Source organism: Odontesthes bonariensis, chromosome 5 (assembly GCF_027942865.1).
Source record: "Odontesthes bonariensis isolate fOdoBon6 chromosome 5, fOdoBon6.hap1, whole genome shotgun sequence".
Lineage (NCBI taxonomy): Eukaryota > Metazoa > Chordata > Actinopteri > Atheriniformes > Atherinopsidae > Odontesthes > Odontesthes bonariensis.
This window is the reverse complement of record NC_134510.1, coordinates 9,773,458-9,796,005: the sequence shown is the minus strand read 5'-3', so window position 1 is coordinate 9,796,005 and position 22,548 is coordinate 9,773,458. Positions and strand designations below refer to the sequence as shown.

Below are 22,548 nucleotides of genomic sequence, written 5' to 3'. Positions count from 1 at the left end.
AGGATTCTGTATATTTATAGTCTGCAGTGCCATCATATTCAGCATGTTGATTTTCTTTTTATCTCATAGTTTCTGCTTGATTTTTACTGTAACGATAAAAATACATACATAATTCAAGAAAAGCCCAATTAATAAAAACTGCTATTGATTCTGTTTATCATGGTTTGGCCCCCACTTTTGTACACAAGCATCTCTATAAAAGCCTGAAGCCTGGCTTACTAACGCACAACTCCAAATACCCCACGTGCATTAAAGTAGTGATGGGAAATTCACTGTCATGGAACACATCTAATTGATCAGATGTATTTATTTTATTTCTTATTAAAAGGACGTTGCAGACGTTGCAATACTAGTCCCCGGAAAGACTTATGTAAAATGAAAAATGTGATTCAATATAATGAAAGAAAATAAACTGAAAACTATTAAAAAATATATTCATATGCATTAATATGATGGTGAACTAACATAGATTTAGCTGTTACAGCCCAGACTGGAGCAGAATTCAGCAGCACCATAGCCTCATGTGAGGGTTTCCCCTGATGATAACTTCCCTCAGAGTGATTTGAGACAGCATTAACTCCATCTCCTGGCTGGAATAGTGTTAATGATGTATGTAGTTGGTATTTACCCACTGAGCCAGATTACTCCCTTATGATCCAATTATCACTCGGTCTGCAGTGGACTCAGAGATCCTTAAGGGTCACTGCTTTGCCATATCACACATTCCCGACACCAGTGTTGATGCCAAGATGAGGCCGCCTCTCAGGCAGCGTCTTATTCTTGAATAATTTGTGGGGAGATTTGTACATATATTGCATATTGTAGAGATATATAGCTACATTTTCATACATTTAACATTTCCCCCAAATAGAAAATAGCACCATCATGCACTATAACATATCTTTACTGCTCTTAGTGCCTGAGTCGATGTTTGGGTAATATCTCATATGGAAATAAATGTTCCTGAGCAGCGGTTTACCATAGGGAGAGTATTGAATGTGTAATTGCAATATTTCTCAGCACACATACCATTATCTAATGTTTGATGGAGGATGTACAAATGTGAGCAGCTACAGTATATTTTCACAAGATTCTGCTTTTAAACCTGCTGGCCAGTTGGAGTCTTACCTGTGATGATTTAGTATTTCCTCCCTGTTCTTTGGCTTAGTTTTCTCCACTTGCTCAGTTTTCTGTTCATGGGTAAGCAATGCCAAGATAACTAATGACTTTTATTCAGTGTTTTTTTGTGTTTGCACTGGGGTTCTGTCTATGACGCCTCCTGTCTCTTACCCAGTTTCAACTGATACAGGCTCCAGCCCTCTATGGGACAAAGTTGGAACAGCTGTGGCTTTGAAGGGATGTTCACCAGCCTGTTCTTAGCTTTTTATTTACTGCTGTTTTATGCTGGGCAGGCAGTGTGCAGTGGCTCTTCAAAACCTTTTCGCTTTATCAACATCTTGACAATTGTTAATGATGACTGTGTTTATTGTGCATTGTATGCCACACTTGTACGGCATGCACTGTCCCGGTTTCTGTTGCTTAGGAAGTGATGATTCTGGGCTTGTTGCACAGCTGCCACATTCATGTATTTGTCTTAAACATTGTGGCGAAGAAACTGCAGTTTATTGGTGACACCAGGAATTCAAGGTTTATAGCGAGGTATATGTTAAACATTTTAGTTTCCTCTCCTCTCCTGCTGACTGCAGAGGTATCTTCACAGGAAGACACTTCATTAATTATCTTAGAGTTGATGAAAATGTTTGGGACCTAGTGATAGGTTACTGTATATTTGTCTTGCTGTGTTTAGAGAAGGAGCAGCATGACCCCAGCGTTCCCAGTAGGATTTATCTCCCACATAAGCTAGCTGAAATCAACAGCAAAAGAGGTGCCGACTTGTTTGTTGAGGGTATAATGCCTCAGTGGAGAAAACGGTTAGGAATTGGTATTCTTTTACTTTTTGTGTTTTGTCAAGCTGATGCTATCACAGGTGCCCCTGATGTGTGCAACCCCCCCCCCCCCCCCGCCCTCCCCCCACCATTACTGCCAGTTAATTCCAGCATAATGGTACATATACAGTAAAAGCTTTCCCAAACTGCTTAGAGTTTCAGATATGTGTTATACAGAGTAGGTTAACATTAAAAACTATCTTCGTTTTTGCTCAGAAATGTATCACTTAAGAAGTAATTGTAAGCTGACAGGCTGACTGATTATCCAATTGTTTGTTTTGGCTCTGGATTGCCCTGTAACCACACTCTACCTCCTCACCCTATTTGCAGACAAACAGAATATGATCCAGCACGGTGCTTGGTGACTAAAACAATAAAAGTGTATTGAACATTACTTTTTAAACTACCCAAACATTCAGAAAGTGCAACAACACAGAAGTTAGATCAATATGGCTTGAAATGAAGCTCTTTAATAAAAACTGAGGAAACCAGCTCCTGGAAGCCCATGCGGCACGTCTCTCCACTAGAGAGCAGTGTAGCATTACTCACTGTTGGAACTCAGTTTGAAAGCCACTGATGTATGGAAGGCACAAAATAGCATTTTCGGTGGAACATCATGTTAGTAATTAAAACTTAACAACAGAAATATACGCTTAACTTTGTATCAGTGTTTTTTTTTTCTGTATGTTGGACACTGGGGGTTCTTGTGGTGCAGTGTGCAGGTTAAAAAGATGGAAAACAGAGACCGTATGTGCCCTGCAGGCCTCCTTAGCAGCCAGGATACGAAATACGTCACTTGTGACATTTTACACTCACTCATTTTACTGCCCCATGTCAAATAATACACAACGAACTCGCTCACTTGCACGGGCGTCACACATATGAGTACAGCACACACAAGGATGGGTGGATATGGGCTCTTACACACATACACATACACACTCACACAACACGCACGGCCACACTAATGCGTGGACGTAGGCTCACACACAAACACTCTGCCCGGCAGCTGTCTAGGCAGGCAGGCAGGCAGGCAGGCAGGCAGGCAGGCAGGCAGGCAGGCAGGCAGGCAGGCAGGCAGGCAGCAGGCTCGATCAGATAAATATGAGGCTTGTAATGTGACCACAGAGACGAGGCTGATGGGATCAATAAAGAACGACGCTGCAGGTCATCGGAACAACACAGTGAGAGGATAAATATGGACTGGCTCATTGGAAAACAGACCAGCGAGACTGATGGGTACACAGAACTATATCTTCTCTTGTGTGTTCTCTCACTCATCTGACACAGATCACAGAGACTGATTTCTCACTTTGCCGTGCTTTTTCTCTTGCTAAAACAGACTCTGATGCTTTCCATGAGATCTGCCTCAGCCTCAGTGTATGTTTGAGGAGTAGCAGCGTACATACTGCGATTAGAATGAAGTGTAATAATTTAATGTGGCGGAATATGTGTTTTGAATATTTATTTAATTTTCTCAATTATTTGTCATCTTGATAAATCAACTCTTTATTGTTAGGCCTCTGTTAGTTCCATTAGGATACAAGTTTTTGGGTTACTCAGATTAAATGAGTTACTAGCACTTGCTGGTGAGGAGTTTCATTATGATGGAAGCTTGCAGCAGCAGCAGATTTTTGAAGGACAAACTTTTGCAACCTTCAGTTTTCTAAAATGTTTTTTGTACAATTGTCAATTTATTCCAAAAATGTCTTTGGTAATCGCATTTACCTGAGGTCATGGGAAATTCTTCCAGTTTCTCTCCAATTCTCACTACAGTGAGTTGTGGAAAAAAGTTCCAGCAATAATGAAAATGATCAGCAGTAGCAGTGGTGAGCCTCGAGCACTCGGTTTATTAGATGGGACATGTAAAAATGAGAAATATCACACCTCTCAAATGTACCAAATTTAGCTTTGTTGCTGTGTCTCGGTCAAAAACTGACACCATTTAATTAACACGTTCCGTTTCACACAGCGATGTAAAGCTAAATATATGACGTGCCTGCAACAAGCGGAGATCAGGTGTGTGAGTGTCTGGTGTGGGTTTCTCAGCAGCGACTTTTCACTGTTTAGCTTAAAGTCACAGTAACTTAAAACAGGGGAGAGTGGATAAACTGGCAGTTTTGATGGTGCACAGATGCAAGAGAGATGCAAAACAGTGTGGTGGTCTCACTGTGTGTGTGTGTGTGTGTGTGTGTGTGTGTGTGTGTGTGTGTTTGTTCAACTGACAGCTGCTTTGATATTTCTGCATGGGGAGTACTTAACAGCAGTGCTGGTAAATGGTGGTGGTATTATGTGTTAACTGCTGTCATGTTGTGTTTCTGAACCAAAATGTCCATTAGAGTGTCGAAAAGTTATTTATTGGAATAAAAAGCCATGAAAATGTTCAACACTGCTCAACACTGATTTAGTTATACATGAGCTCTCACACACTGCTATTGTTATAATACACATCAGTCGACCATTTTAATCTTGAGACATTCATGAATATCAATTTACACTCATAGTTACATTTCTTTTCTGTCAGTAAATTATATTTGTATCTAGCTTGTAGCTTTCTTTGGCTTATTCTGACATTGTTAGTTATTTTTCCATCACTGTATACAGAAAAGATTATGCTACTATCGTGCATTTGTATATCCTGGAAAGAAAAAAACAAAAAAAAACAAAAGAAACTCAAATTTGGGCAAAAAAAAGAAAATGTCTGATTTTAAGAAATTTGGTGCACTTCCTCTAACATTAACCATAATCAATTCATTATTGATATCTTGTTGAAAACTGGCTTGTGTGTGGTATAATGTTCCACTAAAGGCAGTTAAAGAAGCATATACACGTCACAAGATTCATCTGTTGCTATTCACATTTGTTCAGGTGTGATTTGGAAATGGGATGATATTAATGAGTTTTAAGTGTTAAGTTTGAATGTGATCAAGATGAAGACACAATTTCAGTGCATTTATTCCTCATATGAAATAGAAAAATCGTTATGGAAGTGTGCGCATACTTTAATGTATAATAACAGTATATTGTTGTTATGGGTGCATGCATATACTTAAATGTCAGGCCTTGACAAAGGGTGCTAACAGCAAGGAAAATTTGGGGGTTAGAATTAATTTAGATCTTTCTGAATGTTTAATGGATGTCTTCAAACTTTTGAACCAATTTAGATCTTTTTAAAAAAAAATTTTTACCAGTAACCACATCAGTTTTATTGTTCAGTGCCTTGCTATCAGTTATTGTATATTAGCATGTGTTGCTAACAGGATGCAGTGGAAGTTTACACAGAATACAGAATATTACTTTCAAAGCCAGCCTTTGGTGCTTTCCGGCTTACAGTTCAAGGCAATGGCCAGTTGTCTCTCAGTATGTTTTGCTGCTTACTCTGGAACTGGTGTAGGGGTTTTGCTGTTCTTCGTGATGCTGCTGTGTTGGTGGTGGTGGTGAAGGGGCACCAATGATTGTGACTTTTCCTAAAAAAGGTCATTGTCATGGCTGTGTAATAGTTTGTGAAAGGGAGATGGTTTAGAATTTGGGACTGGACCCTCTTGTAGTGAAAAGCTGAAGCTATCTTTGAGAAGTCGTGTTTGTTCATGTTAGAACATCCGGTCTGAGAGAGGATGCTGATCACACGAAGCTTTGAAGTCTTTTTCAAGCTGAAGTAGATCCAGTTCACTCATTTTTATTTTTCCATCTTTAAAGTTACTCTGTCAATGTTTTCTTTTTTCATCAGTGCCATTATGATTGTTGCACTATTGTTTTTATTAAATCATTATTTATGAAATTCTGAATAATTGGTAATGTCATGCACATATTTGTGGCATCATCACAGTGTCACTTTTTGTGTCTTTTAGATTGTTTTCCTCATTTATTTGTGTTCTGTATGCACTGAGCTGTGCACACCTTTTTATTTTTTTATGTTTTAGGATCAAAGAAGAACCAAAGCCTCAGCCGGCACAGTAAGTAAACTGCATTACCCGGAGTGCTCTAGGCTTTGACACTTCTTCCTGGCAGTCAGTGCTGTGTGCTTCATATGGCTTTCTCCTCTTTTTCTGGGGGTTAAATGAAAGAAATGACATTAATGTCAAGGAAAACCCACTGTGACCCTCTGTGACCACTTGATGACAGCACAGTAGCAGCCATCAAGTTTTCAGTCATTATTTCTACATCTCTCAGTGAATTTATATAGACTACATTAGTTAATTTAGTCAATGGGAAACAGCTGACTTCCATGACATTAATGACAATGGCTTAGCCTTTATAGCAGCTTTTTTTTACCTCCTATTTTTCTTTAAATTACCAGGCTCCTAAACCCTTCCCTTTTTCCTGGTTTCTAACTGGCTGCCCATCTTCATCTTGTCTGTCATCTGCACTCCTGTTGGCTTGTGCAGCCTCGTAGTCTGTCTACAAATGAGTATTTGTTGCACCTGTCCTGCTCTACTGAACTATAGCTTCATTTTGATTCCGTCTACCTGTAGGGCTTCCGAGTCTGACACCCTGACGCCTACTGCACCAACAAACTGGAATTAGTGATACTTCTTTTACCCTCAGCTGAGCATTTAATGCAGCTCTCATTTCCACTGGCTGCAGTGCTTTCCAGCTTTTACTGTCCCTCTGTCTTCTTTAGGCCCGTCAGTCTCATCTTTCTGTCTTCTTATATCTTCCTCACTGTATTTCTGACACTGTCTCTTGTTGTCAGTGCTCCAGTAATTGCAGCTCTGCCCATAACTTGCCCCTCTCCTGCCTCTGCTCTGGTTGTAGTGAATGCTCCTGTCATTTTTTCACTCCTTGAAACTGACCCGCTTTCCAAATAGCATCTTAAGGACAAATTGTTCCCCTCCCATGATGACTCATTAAGATGTTTCAGTCAAACTTTGCTTGTTTAAACAGGTGGTTTCCCTTTAGTGGGATTACTGAGCTGGTAAATAACGTTCTTCAGCCCCAGCAAAAGTCCCAAAATGACAAGGAGCCAGAGCCAGACACGTAAGTAATAGTGCAGACCCATTCTGATCTCCTCCAAGCAGGAACAAATATATTGTGATGACCCAAGCAACTGCGTGCACAGCATGATATAACAGTATATTACTGTTACACAATTTCTAAGTGTGTTAGTTGAAGCATATAATAAACTTTTGTGGAAGTAGTTTACAACAATAGGTTTTATTTTTATGAATGAGAAATTCTTAATGGTTCTGGGATTGAAAAAGTACCATTTCTGTATGTTAAACCTAAAAGAATACAGAGAAGATTGTCATATGTGTGTGTATTCTCAGGCACTGCATTACTTTGTATCCAGCTAAAACAGTTTTTGTGTGGCATAAAACATGGGACAAAAAAGAGATCATTACTTGTTATGCTTTACTGTGTAGAGCTTGCAGTCTTGTAATTGTGAGAGCCTAAAATATGTCTAACATAGCAGTAGACTGGCCACAGCGGTGCACTGTCACACCTTATCGAAGAACGGGGCCAACTAAGCCTAACTAAACTAACTAATGCAACATGGGCAGAGATAAGAAGGCAGAAACATTTAACTTTAAGATCAATACAGTCACAGGTGTAAATGATAACTCTGACTACATCCCTGCTCCCTTATGTGCTCCAGTTAGCCATAGCCTGTAGCTCACGAGACAGCTTGGAATTGTATTCACTGAGGTGGACGTATTTTAAGTGAAACTGATTCCACCTGTGCTGTTCCAATTCATGCTGCCAAAAACAGTGGCTGCGTGGCATTTTACTGATTGTGTGCATAGCTGGGGCTAGAACTGGGCCATTGTTAATAGTAGTTAGTTACACACTAAGCAAGAGTAAATGGAATTTAGCAATATAATGTTTATATCCATCATGAATACATAGCCTCTACTATTATTACTTCATATTATTGTGTACTAAAATTTTTCTTCCTAAAAACAATGTAAAATATTGAACAATGTGCCATTCTTTGGAGGATTTAGCTTCTTTAGCTCCTTTGTGTTAGCTGCAAAGTTGAAGAAATACTATGCATTTTATGAGCCAATGCCTCAACGGACGCTAAACGAGGCTAGCAATAATGTTATGAACTGGAGAAGTAAGTTTAGAAAAAGGTAAATATATCTTAATCTAAATCTAAATCTAAAAAAAAAAATGACTCTCTTTCAATTATAAGATTTTACACATCAGGACAAAAATCACGTGGTCTTTACCAAGTCTTAAATTTAGGGAAATACAACCTCAGATAAACAACAACACTTGGCATATTAAAGCTTATTTTTATTCTATTTATTTTGTGACAAAAGCGAAGTAAAAGTTCAGATGTAGAATGTTAAAAAGTAAGTACAACCACGATACTATAGCTTGTAGAACCACCTTTAGCAGCAATAACTTGAAGTGATAGTTTTCTGTGAGACATTATCAGTCTCACATCGCTGTGAAAGGAATTTTGGCCCACTCTTCTTTGCAGCATTGCTTCAGTACATTGAGGTTTTCAGGCATTTATTAGTGCACAGCTCTCTGACTTCCACCACAGCTTCTTTACTGAGTTGAATTCTGGATTTTGACTAGGCCATCAAAAGACCTTGATTCTTCCCTTTTTCAGACATGAAAAAAAAAGAAGCTTGACCCAATTTCAGCCTCACATCTGACTTTAGAATATTTTGCTATACAGAAGAGTTCATGACTGTCTTAATGACTTCAAGATGTCCAGGCCATGTGAATGCAAAACAGCCCCAAATCATCAGCCATCTGCTATGGTGTTTGCCAGTTTGTATGAGGTGTTCATGTTGACATGTTCTCACCAAAGTGGCGCTGTGTAATATGGCAATACATCGCCACTTTGGGCTCATCTGTCATGTGGTCATGTGGTTTGTTCAGATGCCCATTTTCAATCCTAAGCTGTGCTACCATGTTCGTTACAAAGAGAAAAAGCTTTGTCCTGGCAACCCTTGCAAACGACCCATATTTATTAATCTAATATGCTACCTGAGATAAGTAGTCTGAGATGTAGCTCTTAGATTTTTGAAAAGTGTCTCAGACAGCCACTCCTGGGACGATTATCAACTGTTTTGAATGTTTTCCTCTTATAAATAATCTTTCTCACTGTAGAAGGATGGACTCCCAAGTTGTTTGAAAATGGCCTTTTAACCCTTCCCAGACTGCAACAGTTGCACCTCTAAGAATATACCTGCTGTTTTTCCCACTTGGCTCTGTGTCATCACACATCTGGATGCTTCAGACTAGCAAACTGTGAAAAACTCTGCTTTTATGGAGGCGGCCTCTGCCTCTGCATCTGATTAGCAGGACCCTGTCTGTCACATTCCCTCTTGATTTCTACAGAAACAACAGGAATGTGCTTAGATTTTCACATTTGTCTGTGTTTTGGCTTAGTTTTTGTTAAATGAATAATGATACAATGTACTATGTTCTGCATTATTGATCATTTGGGGTTCTTACCTAAGTTTTTTTGTTTTGTTATGTCCAGATACATTAAATGTTTGAGTGTAGTTATTTTTTTGCCGTGACACCTTCTACAATCATTCAGGATGGGCCCTTTGGATGAATGAATTCCTGCAGCAATGCATCCATCCTTCTCTTTCTGTGCCCATTGCTATCTAGGCAGACAGGAGTGCTATAAGTTTCTATGGTGACAATGATGCTGTTTGTCTGTTGCTTTGAAACTTTGAAACCTTTTATCAGCTTTTCATTAACAGTTCATTAACAGTTTATGTACTTTTTTTTGCAGTTGTTAGACTCTGAAGATGATTTTGCTCATATTAGGAAAAGCAACATATGGGTTTAACATTTTGTAACCAGTTTTAATTTTCCAAATCATATTGTGATAGCTTAATCCAACCAATGATGTGGTGTGAAAATGCTTAAAATATTTGGTTCAAATGATATTTTGTTTCTGAGGGAGGAGCCTCATCTGGACCCTATCCCAGCAGCCATTGGGCAACAGGCAGAGAACAACCTGAATGGGTCATCATTCCATCGTTGGGCTTAATATGCATAATTACACGTATATTCACATATTTTTCTCCCTGTTTTCCCACCTAATTGCAAAGAATCTCACGTCTCTTCTGCAGTGGAATTCATACCAAAATGCCAGAGTACATGATGGCACAAGAGCAGTGATGACAGAACATAATGTTTTTGGAGTTTTCAGATTTTTGGGGCAATATAAAAAACTATGCACAGCATTGGAGTTTAACAAACCCTGATATACTTGAGTTCTGACTATATCAGTGATGATTTGAACAAATTCATTCTTTGTACAATTTTTATTTTTATTTTTAAAAGATTACAGAGAAGTAAGGCATTCACTTCAGATAATTCGCAGGAGACGAAGAATCCAGTGGCTTGTAGAGATCTTGCAGTTCACCTTTGCATTTGAATCTGTCATATGTCCAAGAGAGTGGCTCAGGTTTCTGGCTGTGTGTAGCTGCTGGCCCAGAGGTAAGAGAGCCCCGATGCGCTAGCATGGAATTGAACAATGAGCAGCGTATGATTACTCATCAGCAGTGTCACCTACATTTGACCGTGTTTAACACAATAAGCAACCCTTTTGGACTGGGTACAGTGTACCAGCTGCCTGCTGCCATGAGAATCTATTTATACTTCATGTTTATTCTTTTTTTCCTCATGGTTTTAATAATTCAACACACGTGTCTCTGTGTTTATTGATAGCTGTTCAGTCTGCAGTTTGGAATTAATAAATTTGATGCAGACTGAAGTTAAACCTGTAACTTTTTTAAGCCTGAAGAGTTGAGTTATCTTTGCAAAGGTGGCCCATCACAGAGGGAGGGAGAGGTAGTCATAGTTAGTATTTCTAGCAGCCTTTTTTTTTACCCCATTGAGTCTGTCAGAAGACCTTAGTCCATGCAGTGGTCCAGGATCAAGTGCATGTCTCTGTAAATGTAATGGAATGTAAGAGGGGATTAAGTGAAAATAAAACAAGGCTGTTTGTAGTTCTATGTCCTTGTTCCCGGGTGACAGTCGCTTCAACCCTCGTATCATGTTGTTCATCAGTTTATTATCAAGTACTCTGTCAGTTAAAATCGATTTCGTATGAATCTCTTAAACAAAGCTACATACTAGCCTAATCTCTGCTTGGCAAACACACAATGGCTGTGACATAATTAGCCCTTTAATCCTTCCATGGATACAACGTCAAGCATGTCAGTGGTACATTAGGAACTCAGACACACACACATACTATACACACTGAGTCTTCAGGTGGTGTTTGGCCATTGCATTTGGGTTCTAAAGATCTGGTTGTGGGCAAAGGACACACGTTTATCTCAAATGCAGAGCTGTATGTGGTAAAAGGATAGCTCTGCTCAATAATTCACAGGAGCTAATGAATGTTGCAGGGGATATGTGGGGCGAAACCAATTCTAATCGCCATATTATGAAGTCAGCCCAGTGTTTAGTTTCCAAGGAGACGCTCAATTGACATGTGTCATACAAAATGCATGTGAAGAGTCCATGTTTTTTTTTTTTTTTTGCAGTCTCTCTGGACTTCTTGGTAGTTAAGTGGCTACTGTATAAGATCAGGTGTACTATATCACTAGGAGGCCAACTATAGTTCACAAACAGTAGCTCAACAAAGAAGGCACTGACACTGACGTTCATGACAGCGAATGATAACCTGTAGTTAAAACACCAAAGTAATAATTGTGTGCATTGGTGATAGTTTTATCTAACAGTATGTCTCAAGGGTGCTCTCTGTCTCACCTTACAGCTGTCCTGATATAGAAACACAGGTGCAAATGATTCATTAAACGCAGGGGAACCTGAGAAAGTGGAATTAAGTGATGTTCTTAAACTTGCAAAGCAAATTTGATACCCACCCCCCTGTGTTTTAAGAGGTGTGGTATCAAAATAGGAGCTCAGCTTTGAGTCTTTTGAGGTCATGGTGTCTGCTTTTCCTTTCAAAATCTAACCCACTACCCACATCTGAGTTTATATCACTTGGTCAGCTTAGCGCAGAGGCTTAATGTGGAAGTGTGGTTTTAAGAAAAAGTCTGAAGTCTGAAGTCTGAAGCCATGGTTTTAGACATTAAGGATAATTGTCTCGCTGAAAAACTGTTTACTATAAACTGCTACTATAAATGCCTATTTGTCCGCCTGTTGCACTTTAACAGAGAAAGAAATGCCACGCAATGTACCCTTTATGTCAAAGCTGATTAAACACCATTTTCACTGAAACAGTGTCATCTGAGAAATTAGCTTATTAATGAAGTTTTACAATCTGTGTGTGTTTGTGTGTTCATTCATGTTGTATTAATGTCTATATATAAGTTGATGACTATTACACAAATGTTCCTTTCAAATGTCTGCTTCTTCTTCATTTTCCTAACCTCCATTTTTCCTGTTGACTTGCAGGAAGTTACACCAGCAGTTTGAATCGTATAAGGACCAGGTTAAAAAGATGGGAGAGGAGACAAAGCCGGTTCAGGACCAGAAGAGTGAAGCCCCAACCTGTGGGATATGCCACAAAACTAAGTTTGCTGATGGCTGTGGTCACCTCTGTTCATATTGCCAAACGAAATTCTGTGCAAGGTGCGGAGGACGAGTTTCTCTGCGGTCAAATAAGGTAACGCTAGCTTGCATGCCTATTACTCACTATTTATAAGAACACCCCCCTCTGACACACTCGCTGACACACCAAAATGTACAAAAAACTTTTTCCCTCGCCTATGCAATTCAAGGTGGTAAAACCGTGCAGTGAAATCATAATAAGACAGTTCAGCCAACAGTATCTGTATTGGCAACAAATGTTTCTCGGATTATTAACACATAGGCTGGTTTGAGTCTCTCTTCATGCTCTTATTCTATTTCAGTTTTCTCTGTTGTGCTGATTTACAGCTGTGGAGTTCTTCCTTATGTTTTATAACTTACAGTTGCCCTGTCTCACCACCTGAAGGCACTGTTTCTTCTTTGCTTTTCTAATAAAGGAGGAGATGCTGCTTTTGTGTAATGTTGCACTCTGGTGCCTAACTAACCTCTGTCAAATCCTCTTCACAGACTAAGTGTGACAGTTGCTACCAGGAGCTGTTAATGCCACTCACAATCTGTTTCTCCCTGTCTTTCCTACTCCCCCCCCCCCCCCCCCATCTGTCTCCCTCTTTCTTTCTTTCTGCTGCATTCCTGGTCTCATGGAATTGCAACAGGAGGACAAAGTGGTTAGCAAAACCTTTTTTTTGTGTTTCTTGGGACTGTGTCTAAGCACAAACATTGCTCGTGAAATTTTGTGACATGCATAAGGTGCACATACAGCAGCCAAGAATGACATGGACCAAACAAGAAAATGCCTTTCAATGTGTTGTCTCATCTGTGAGTCTATCGTGTGATGCTGAAAAACACACTGAATAAACATTAGGTAGATCAAAACAAATAAAAGCTTTTATAAGGAGAAAGGGCTTTACCATAATACCTTCTAAACAGGGATACAAAAAGTGTTAAAACGCAAAGATGACGAGAACTGAATTTAAACAAAGCTCAAAGACAACAACTGCCCGTGTTAAAGGATGGCTTCACTGATTGCACACATTCCCTTCTTGTTTTCTTGCCGCTGAGAGAACTTCTCAGACATTTAAAACAATTGTACAGTATCTTCCATGACTCTTGTGGGAGACTGAATGAGTCTGACAATGTATCTGGCAGAAACATAAATCTTTGCTTCAGTGTGAAAGTGTGGAGTTTGGGAAAAGACACTATCCAGCTGAATCGGGAAAATGAACGCATCTATATTTTTTTAAGCTTTTTGTTTCTCTTCTTAATTCATCGTTTATCGTGTCTTCCGAATGCTCAATCTGCATGTAAGTGCAGGACTGAAATACCTGAGCAGCTTTTTTTAAAAGAAACATAATTAGATTCAATTGGACCTGACTTTAAGTGTATATGTGTGGTACTTGTATAGGTTTTTTTTTATTTAAATTTTTTTTTTTTTGAGTAGGCTGTTGCCCGACTAAGTGATCTCACTTCAGTGCTACTGTATAGGCTCACATGTGATTCAGCGTAGAACTTAGACCAGATTTGGAAAGGCTTGACAACTGATTGCAGTGTTGGAACCCCTAATGAAAATCTATGATTCTGCCAACAACAAATGAAATGCTACAGCAAAGAGACAGATAGATGAATACATAACATGTGCTGTATTATTGTCAGTATTACACATTATAGTTAGCTTATTGACTGTCAATAACTGTTTTGAATAGTTCCTGTTCAACAGTCATAATAGTAACAGTCTATATGCTATGCAGGTCAGCCCACACCATTAAGGTTGACTGAAACTTCAGAGGAACAGGACCACAGGATCAGAGCTCTGTCCTGTTGGTCCCCTCAGTGCCAAGACCCCATTTGTACTGGTTTCTATTGTTCCCTCATAGTTAATAGCAGGGAGATCGGTTACTATGTTGTACAGATGGTGTTGAGTACTAACGGTGGCAGCAGGCTGCAAATGGACATGTGCCTCTGATTCAGTACAAGGTATTCACCTGGTGATGCCCTCCTGGCACAAGGTCACTTTTCCATGCAGGCCATGTGAAATGCTGATCAAAAATAAAGTGAATTACTCCTTAAAACTGATTATGAAATGTAGTTCATAGTCAAGGAGATTCAACAGCAAATCTATAAGTTATATACAGGAGCGACCATTTGATCCCATTACAGAGGAATATTTGGCTCTTTCAGGTGAACTTGGTCACTATTTCAGCGCTTGGTAATACACCCATATTATAAATATATATATATTCTTCAATTTTGTCCTTTAAGATGTGTTGTGTGCAGGACATTTGCTTATACACTGACCTATACCAAAGGAACAGTGTAAGCATTTATGGCAGGTTACAGAAGCTCAGGTGATGGGGTCAGTCAGAGGTTTGGAGAGTCAGCATAGAAACGAGCTGCTGAGATGAAATGGGTTTTATGGTGTAAGAAGAATGATTTTGGGCCCGCTTATGTTGCTTTATGAAAACTGCACATTATCTACCAGTGCAGGCAACCAGACAATGAATCATTTGGGATATAGATTTGTGATACAGTGTACATATCAGCCACCAGAACTATTGTGATAGCAATTTCGGCTCTGTGTAACTGTGCTTGTAGTTGCAGATAGACCAAGGCTTTGTTTACTGTGCGATGAACAAAGAGACACATTTTTGTGTGAACAACCATCTTGTCTAAAAGCTTGTGTGTCAGTGAAAGAGGTGGTGGTGGTGAAATCTGCTCTTTTTCCATCCGTCTACTCTTTCCCTCTCTCACAGATGGTGACAGCAGTGGTGAGAGAGATCTTGTTCTGTGAAACGCCATTGAATATTTACAAGTCTCTGTGTCTGGGGCAGCTAGCAGATCTATGGTACACTGGTATATGATACACTGTAGAGTGACTGAGAGTTAAACAGCTGGTAAAGACTTTAAATTTGGCAAGACTGAGGGGTTCTGCTCAATAATTTTTTTCATCTGTCTATCTCAGTGTAGAAAAATTGGTAATAGCACGCTCAGTAATATAAAAAAAAGATAAATATATCTGGACTGACATCAATCACTGCTCGATAACTACCCCAGGTAACCTTGTCTGAGGAGGATCTATTTGCCGAAAAAAGAGTGGCTTTTTTGGGGTGAAAATGTGAAATGCCTTTGATATTGATAAACTGTGTTTCAGTGGAGTGAAGTCTTTAGAATCCCTGCTTGCAGTGGAACTCCCCATGATGTCTTCTGATGTGGCTTCAAAAAGGCCCGAGGTATCAACAGTCTCTGAGGAGGAAGTCATTTGTGATTAAAGAAACTCTGGAAGATATTACATGTGCTCCATGGCCCCTCAGTATTTCAGCTATAATGTAGAAGAGTGACAGACTACTGTATTTCATTGGGTCGTCTTTCAATTTAATGCTTTCTTTTTTAGTGATTAACATGCTGTTTATGCAGATAGATGTGTCTCCGACAACTTCAAAGACTAATTAATAGTGTACCATTAGGAGTAATCACATGGACATATTGCTGAAAGCCATTGCATAATGCAATCCACCTTTTTAGTTGTTGCTTTTGACAATTGAAAAAAAATATTAGCACATGTGAACCATGTTTCAGACTGAGATTTCCTCAGCTGTGTTATACACCAATGGTAGTGAAGCTGCTGTTTTCATCTTGTGGGTGAGTGTTTGTGGGTGTGTGTTATTATTACTTTGGTTGGTTTCAATCAGTACATCTGTTTTCAACTAGAGTTAAGAGATAGGGTAGCCAGTGGGCACATAGCCCCCTTTCAGCCTGTGAACCACATTCTATATGCGTTCTATGTGTCACTCCCAAAGGTATGTAAACACATATTTCTTGAAATTTAAATAATGAAAGAGGTCGTTGTTGTCACAGTTGGTGATCACGTAGCATGATGATTTCTGGTTTAAATGGATCGTTTTTCAGAAAGACAAACAACACTCACACTTCTGTAGAAAGACCCCATCCCTTTCAGGGCAAATTGCTGCAATAAATGATAAAGATGGGGGGCATTTGTTTAACTGGGGAAAAAAAGAAAACCTTATGGATTACAATGTGGAAGTTTTGGCAGTATCTCATATGCTTTTGTGTGTAATGTATCTTCATCACTCACACAGCGTGACAGGCATTTACAAGACAAGACAGCGGAGGTAAAGGAAAACTATGTCATGTCGTTGACACTTTCAGGCTAAATTCGTTACAAATAAACGTTTCGGGTTATTTTAAACATGTCAATAAGACAGTTGTTCCAACATAGCCGGAATGCATTTTCTGACCTATAGTCCTATAGTCCTATATAGACCTATAGTCCTATTCACATATTCACACCGTATTGTGCAAACGTCTGAACCAATACGGAGAAATTCACAATAACGGCGACGACAACATGTTCTTTTATTGTGCAGGAGATATTTACATCACAGACGGAGTCAGAAATAACGTGAAGTATTCTTGGAAAAGCCTGACACATAAAAAAAAACGGTAGCAGTCGGTATTCCTCAGAGGCGAACCGCATTTCTGTGACTGTTGGACTGTGCGAGCTGAGCTGGGACTCGTCGCATATGTAATGAGCTCTCATCAAATCCAGCAGAGCTCTGGCTCTCTCTGTTACGGATGAACTAATACAGCTATGGCGAGAGGCACAACGTGATTGGACACGTTGCTGCTCACCTCACATGTTTTTGTCCCCGTAGACCTTCTGACGCTGATTGTGGGATTAAGCAATTTGAGATTTTGACACGTCGATTTTTATGACTCGACTTCGTAAATATGTAAATTGCGCGGTTGACACACTGCGATCGCATTGGTTTTCTTTGGGATCGGCTGTGGTCAGTAGATTCCCTGGTGTAACCTTCACGGTGTATTCTGTTGCTGCTGTCCGGCAGGCAGCCTGTTGTGGACTTGGAGCTGTCCCCGGTGCTGAAGGTCGGAGCAGTTTCTTCTCTTCCAGCGCAGATGCTGCGGATGGTCGTTGCCACATTTTAAGGGCTTACAGACGGTGACATTTCTGCACAGACAAGTTGCGTTCCCTCAGTGGCACCATGGGTAAGCTGAATGAGCATCGAGCAGCTGCATCGCGTCTTTCACCGCTCATTTTGATGTGACCAGTTCGGCTATTTCGGGAAACGAGCAGAACGCATGCCCATCGAAAGTATATACTGTATTGAAAATATCGCGTTTCTTGGTTGCTGTTATCGTTGGCAGTATGTTGTCGACATGTAATTTGGTTTCCAAAAACTACCCACTGTAGGTGCTCTGTCAGTGAAAACGCGTCATGTCTTTTAGAAAATATGAAGACGTTTAGGTCAAAGAAAGGCAGAAAGGTGTGCAGACACGAGCCGTTTCAATGTGAAAGCAGTCACTGGATTTCTACAGTGCCCCCCCCCCCCCCTTTTCTGTGTCGCTGAACTTCAAAGAAGGAACATAAATATTCATCAATTCTATTATTATTACTTGCGCGCTCACTAAAATTAGAAGCTCATTAAAATGTAATTCACCACGTGCAGGCTGTGTTGAGGCATGTGAATTTAAGCGCTCTCCTCTCATTCTCATTGGCCACCTAATGAATCACACCAAAATTGCCACGTAAGCTTATCCTTGGAGCTGTACAGATTGCATGGTGCATAGAACGAAAAAGGGAGAAAAATACTCAGCCATGAATGTGGCGAGTTTAGGTGCATTACACCATGAGTCCGCTGTGGCGAACATGCGGGAGGAAACTGCACAGGGGCGCGCACGTCATACAATGCCTTCCTGCACCGTTGACTGAAGGTGGAGTTGCAATTTTCATGATACACTTTATTCATTGCGCTACTGGGGCATTGTTATGCCTGTCACTGCAACCCATCAAGCCCATGTGGCCCCCAGCCGTGGCAATAATTTGCTCTGGAGTGTAGTACATAGGATCCTTATTGATGCATGTGTGCTTAAGTTGGACTCATTCCAGACTGGGATGTTCAGAGGAACACTCCACTCCCAGAACAATGAGTCTTTAATGAGTGCTTCAGTTCACCCCAGTTCAGGTGAAGGAGAGAAACAGCAATGCAATATGATACCTATGACAGTTCATTTACAAGCCCATCAATAATGTAACTTGTGCCAACTTTAGTTTTGACTTGGGCTTTACAACAGATTATCGTTATTCTCATTATTTTACCATTTAACTATTAGAAAATAAAGTTTAGAGTGTGGCACAGGGTCCTGCTTACATTCGTTACATATTAAACCACCAGAAAGCCCATATTTTCCTTATCTATTCTTAAATGTGGCAGGGATGACAGGTACTTCACAAACACTCTCAGTTTGAGACAATGCTCAGATAAAGACAATCATATTACTTACATAATTATCAATGCAAGACTTAATGAATGCACGTAAATATGTAAGCAATTTAGTTTAAATTACGAGTTCACTCTTCGTTTAGGATACTGATATGCCTGGAGGGATAGTGCTGATTCACTCTACAGTCTATGTTAAGTAATGCTGTAGTGCAGTTCAATGGCCACAAGAGAGAGCTCAGTGCTCTCAAATGTTGCAAATCTTTCTGCGAGATGACTCCATTGAGAAGATTTTGAATGGAGTACGAAGTCAACATCACTAAAGGGCAAAAGTTATTTTTCTTTCATGTCACTGGTTGGAATATTCAGCACAAAAGGAACTTTTTCACAATCAAAATCATTTAATCTATGTGAGACAGGCTTTATGGCACACCTTGGACACAGAGTTTTGAAAGGTTATGTCCTATTATTTTCTCTCAGAGATAGCCTATCCTTCAACGGCATCCTTTGCTCTCGCTATTGCCATTTCCATGAGCACACTAATATTTTTGGGAGATTATAATTGCGAGTATCGCTGAAAGCACCCTCGGTTTGAGGAAAAACAGTTTGAAAGGAAATTATTTATTGATCCCCTGGTACTGGTGTTTGTTTCCTTTAATTCAGTACCTCAATAAACAGCCTATAGCCCTTTTAATAGAGTATATATATCCTCCTGTATGTGGTAGTGCTGGGTTTTTAGCTTTCTATTTTTAGCTGCAGGTTCAGTGACTATGAAATGTGTAAACATGGACATATGACCCTGACCAAAGGCCACAGCCCCCAACTTTTGTATATGCTCAGCCATAAAGAGTTAAGCCAAAGGGAAGTAAGTGTGTGTATGACGTTCGTGTGTATGTGTGTTTGCATAGACTTGAGCAGGAAAGCTTTATTGAAAGTGAACATATCTCTCCGCTGTTTGACCTGTGTGTCTGTGGCATTGTGAAAACATGCATCTGCAGTGGGGCCTTTGTTGCAGTGTTTTTACTGTAAGTGACTGGGGGTTTCATGGTATCCTGTTGTTCACTGTTAAGCTCTCTCTGAATTGCACCCCTACTTAGATTGTTAGCAGCCTTTTACTGTCAGTGTGACTAAAGACAGAAAGAATCCCTATGAATGAAACAACATGTTTCTGTGGCTGTCAGATATCACTTGCTGGCGTTCATTAAGAGTTGATTTCTTGTTTCTTCCACCATTTCATACATCGGTTCAGTCACTTTGAATAGAATCATAGAGTGCATCATTCCAGTTCAACTTGAATGCAGTTTCATCATATTTTATATCCTTACGATTGGCTATTTAATTCTACTGGGAAAAACAAACCAACTCAAAGCTCATAACTCATTGATAAAACTCTTTTCCCTTCTTGTGTCCATGTAGAACTCATGCATCATGATGCTTCCATTCAATCCTCATCAATCTTAGAACAGGACAGATCTAGCTTTTTTTTAATATATACATTTTGGCATTGTCATTACATTTTGCATTTCCCTTCTAATACACTATATAAACATCTATTTTCCTACTGTCTAGGTTCTAAAGTGCTAATTAAATCCAAGTATTGACGTCAGCTCAGTGTGCTCAGCAATTGCTCGGCCCATGCAAATATTTGTTGGTCTATGTTTCCGGAATACTAATATTCTATTAGGTATTCACTGATTAGATAACAGGGCTGGACATGTGCAGTCCAAAGGGTGAGAATGTGGTTAATTATTATTGGCAGACTGGAGAGGTGCACAGCAACTGGCTCTAAGTTAATTGCAGTTAGAAGGGATAAATATGTAGGTCATAGGCTGAAGCAGATAAAGGCTGATTTGAGTAATTAACCGCCACATAACCTGTTTTATGAATACAGATCAAGCTTTGAAATACATGTGATATGTCCTTTAGTAGTATACATTTACATAATTTGTGAAGAGATTTGTGTAGGCAACACATTCTTTCAGCTGAAGATAAAACAGGTATACTATTTTCAGGTAATAGTACTGACACTGGTTAACTACAATAGAAAGGTCCACTGGTCATCACTAAACAGGAAAATATGGTGCTGGAAAAAAACACAGAGGAAATTTAGATTAATATCTGGATTTGAAGTTGGCTTTGAATACCCTGCCACCACCTTCACACACTCCACTTATTTTTAAAACGCCTTTTTTCTATATGGCTTACATTTAGATAATTTGCCTTGCATGTGGTTCATGATTAATGATAAACTGAGTAAAATTGACCTTTTTATTCTGGATCCATAAGATTTTGATATGAGGCCAATACATGTGGGTTTCTGATGTCTGGGGCGGGATATCTTAAGCCTCTGCAAGCTTTTAGCCTGTTTCACAGATCAGCTCCACCAAATGTGCAAAAAAAGATGCCCTCGTTAAGCCAATGCTGTTCCTCTTGGGTAATTCACACATACCAAACAGAGTCTAATCTGTATGCTTAGGCAAGATTCACATGGGTGCCAGATGTAAAGCTTAATGGTGGGCAGGTCCGATGCTAGGAATTGTAGCGTCAATCAGTCACAAGATCAGACATGCAGTCAGTTAGGCAATCTGATTGGCTGGGCGCCTGAGGTGCCACTTGAAAGTTGAAGTTCTCAACTTTTCACCACAAGTGACACGAGCAAGCCAAAGCAATGGACTCAGAATTCAATTTGGCAGGGCGGTTGGTGGCGTAGTGGGTTAAGCAGCCGCCCCATGTACAGAGGCTACAGTCCTCGCTGCAGCAGGCCCCGGTTCGAGTCCCGCACCAGACGGCCCTTGCTGCATGTCTTCCCCCTCTCTCTGCCCCCTGCTTCCTGTCTCTCTCCAACTGTCCTATCCATTAAAGGCATAAAAAGCCCCCAAAAAATATATTTAAAAAAAAGAATTCAATTTGGCAACACAAGACGTCACCCCATTTAAGTGAAAGAGAAGTGATTGTATTCCTGAAACATGTGCATGTGACTACGACCTTACGCACAACAAGCCAGAGCTGCGGAATCAGCTGCAACGTGTTCTGCGATGCAAACTCTCCCTTACACACATGGACCGTTTCCCCGTTTGGAATAGCTCTCTTGCTGGCTTAGAGGAGAAAGGCCTTTTTGTGTTTTGTGCCAGCCAACCTCTTTTCTAAACATGTTTTTCAAACTCACATTACTTGTGTTGTATTTCCATTTTGATACAAATTCACCAAACTTATTTTTCATTCGTATGGGTCAGTGGGTTACAGGGGTTAACTTAAACATGTGGGATTATAATTAGTAGAACATGATGTGTGACTTTTAGGTCTCAACCAAAGACACATAGTTCACTGAAATGACTCCTCTTAAAAGAGGCGGTCATGGCTTCCCTGGATGCATTCTTCTGGGACACATAAGGTACAATTTGTAGCCTGTCTGCTCCCATTATGTGTCAACAAAGTTCTTGCCCATCTGCAACATTAATAGCTAGTCATGAATGCCATTTGTAAATATCACATAGAACCATACATCTTGTCTGCTGTGTGGATGTTAAAATTTGTGATTCCTGTAAATCTGCATTAAGAAACTTGTCTCACCTGTTCCGTTTGGAAACTTCTGCCATTTAAAGATTGCTCATAGGACTGATGTTTTTGCAATGCCCAGTGATTATTTCTTTCTTTCATTATTTTGTTTAGTACTATCTAAAATCCTGAAATTCTTTGATGAGTGGAAAGATGTTACAAACTGCAGTCTCTGAGCATCACACAGAACGTGCGGAGGTGTAGGGTGGCATAGTGAAATAGTGGCGTAGTGGTGTGGCAGTTGATAGTAATTGTATGCCACTGAGTGACAACTATGATCGCTTATTAACTTCCCACCAATGAACAAC

General features: G+C 39.9%; 1 protein-coding gene across 28 annotated transcripts in view; it reads left to right on the top strand.

The window, feature by feature from the left end:
• The window catches only part of rims2a (regulating synaptic membrane exocytosis 2a), a 140,159-nt gene that overhangs the window by 13,026 nt on the left and 104,585 nt on the right, over nt 1-22,548 (top strand). For 13 of the 28 annotated variants that reach the window (XM_075464828.1, XM_075464826.1, XM_075464823.1 and 10 more), the window contains exons 3-6: nt 5,867-5,899; nt 6,831-6,923; nt 12,300-12,510; nt 13,088-13,099. In XM_075464828.1, coding sequence (XP_075320943.1) covers nt 5,867-5,899; nt 6,831-6,923; nt 12,300-12,510; nt 13,088-13,099 — 349 coding nt within the window. Of the gene's footprint in view, nt 1-5,866; nt 5,900-6,830; nt 6,924-12,299; nt 12,511-13,087; nt 13,100-17,035; nt 17,454-22,548 lie in introns of those variants that run through there. The other 15 variants (XM_075464837.1, XM_075464833.1, XM_075464856.1 and 12 more) reach the window with 5 other exon arrangements.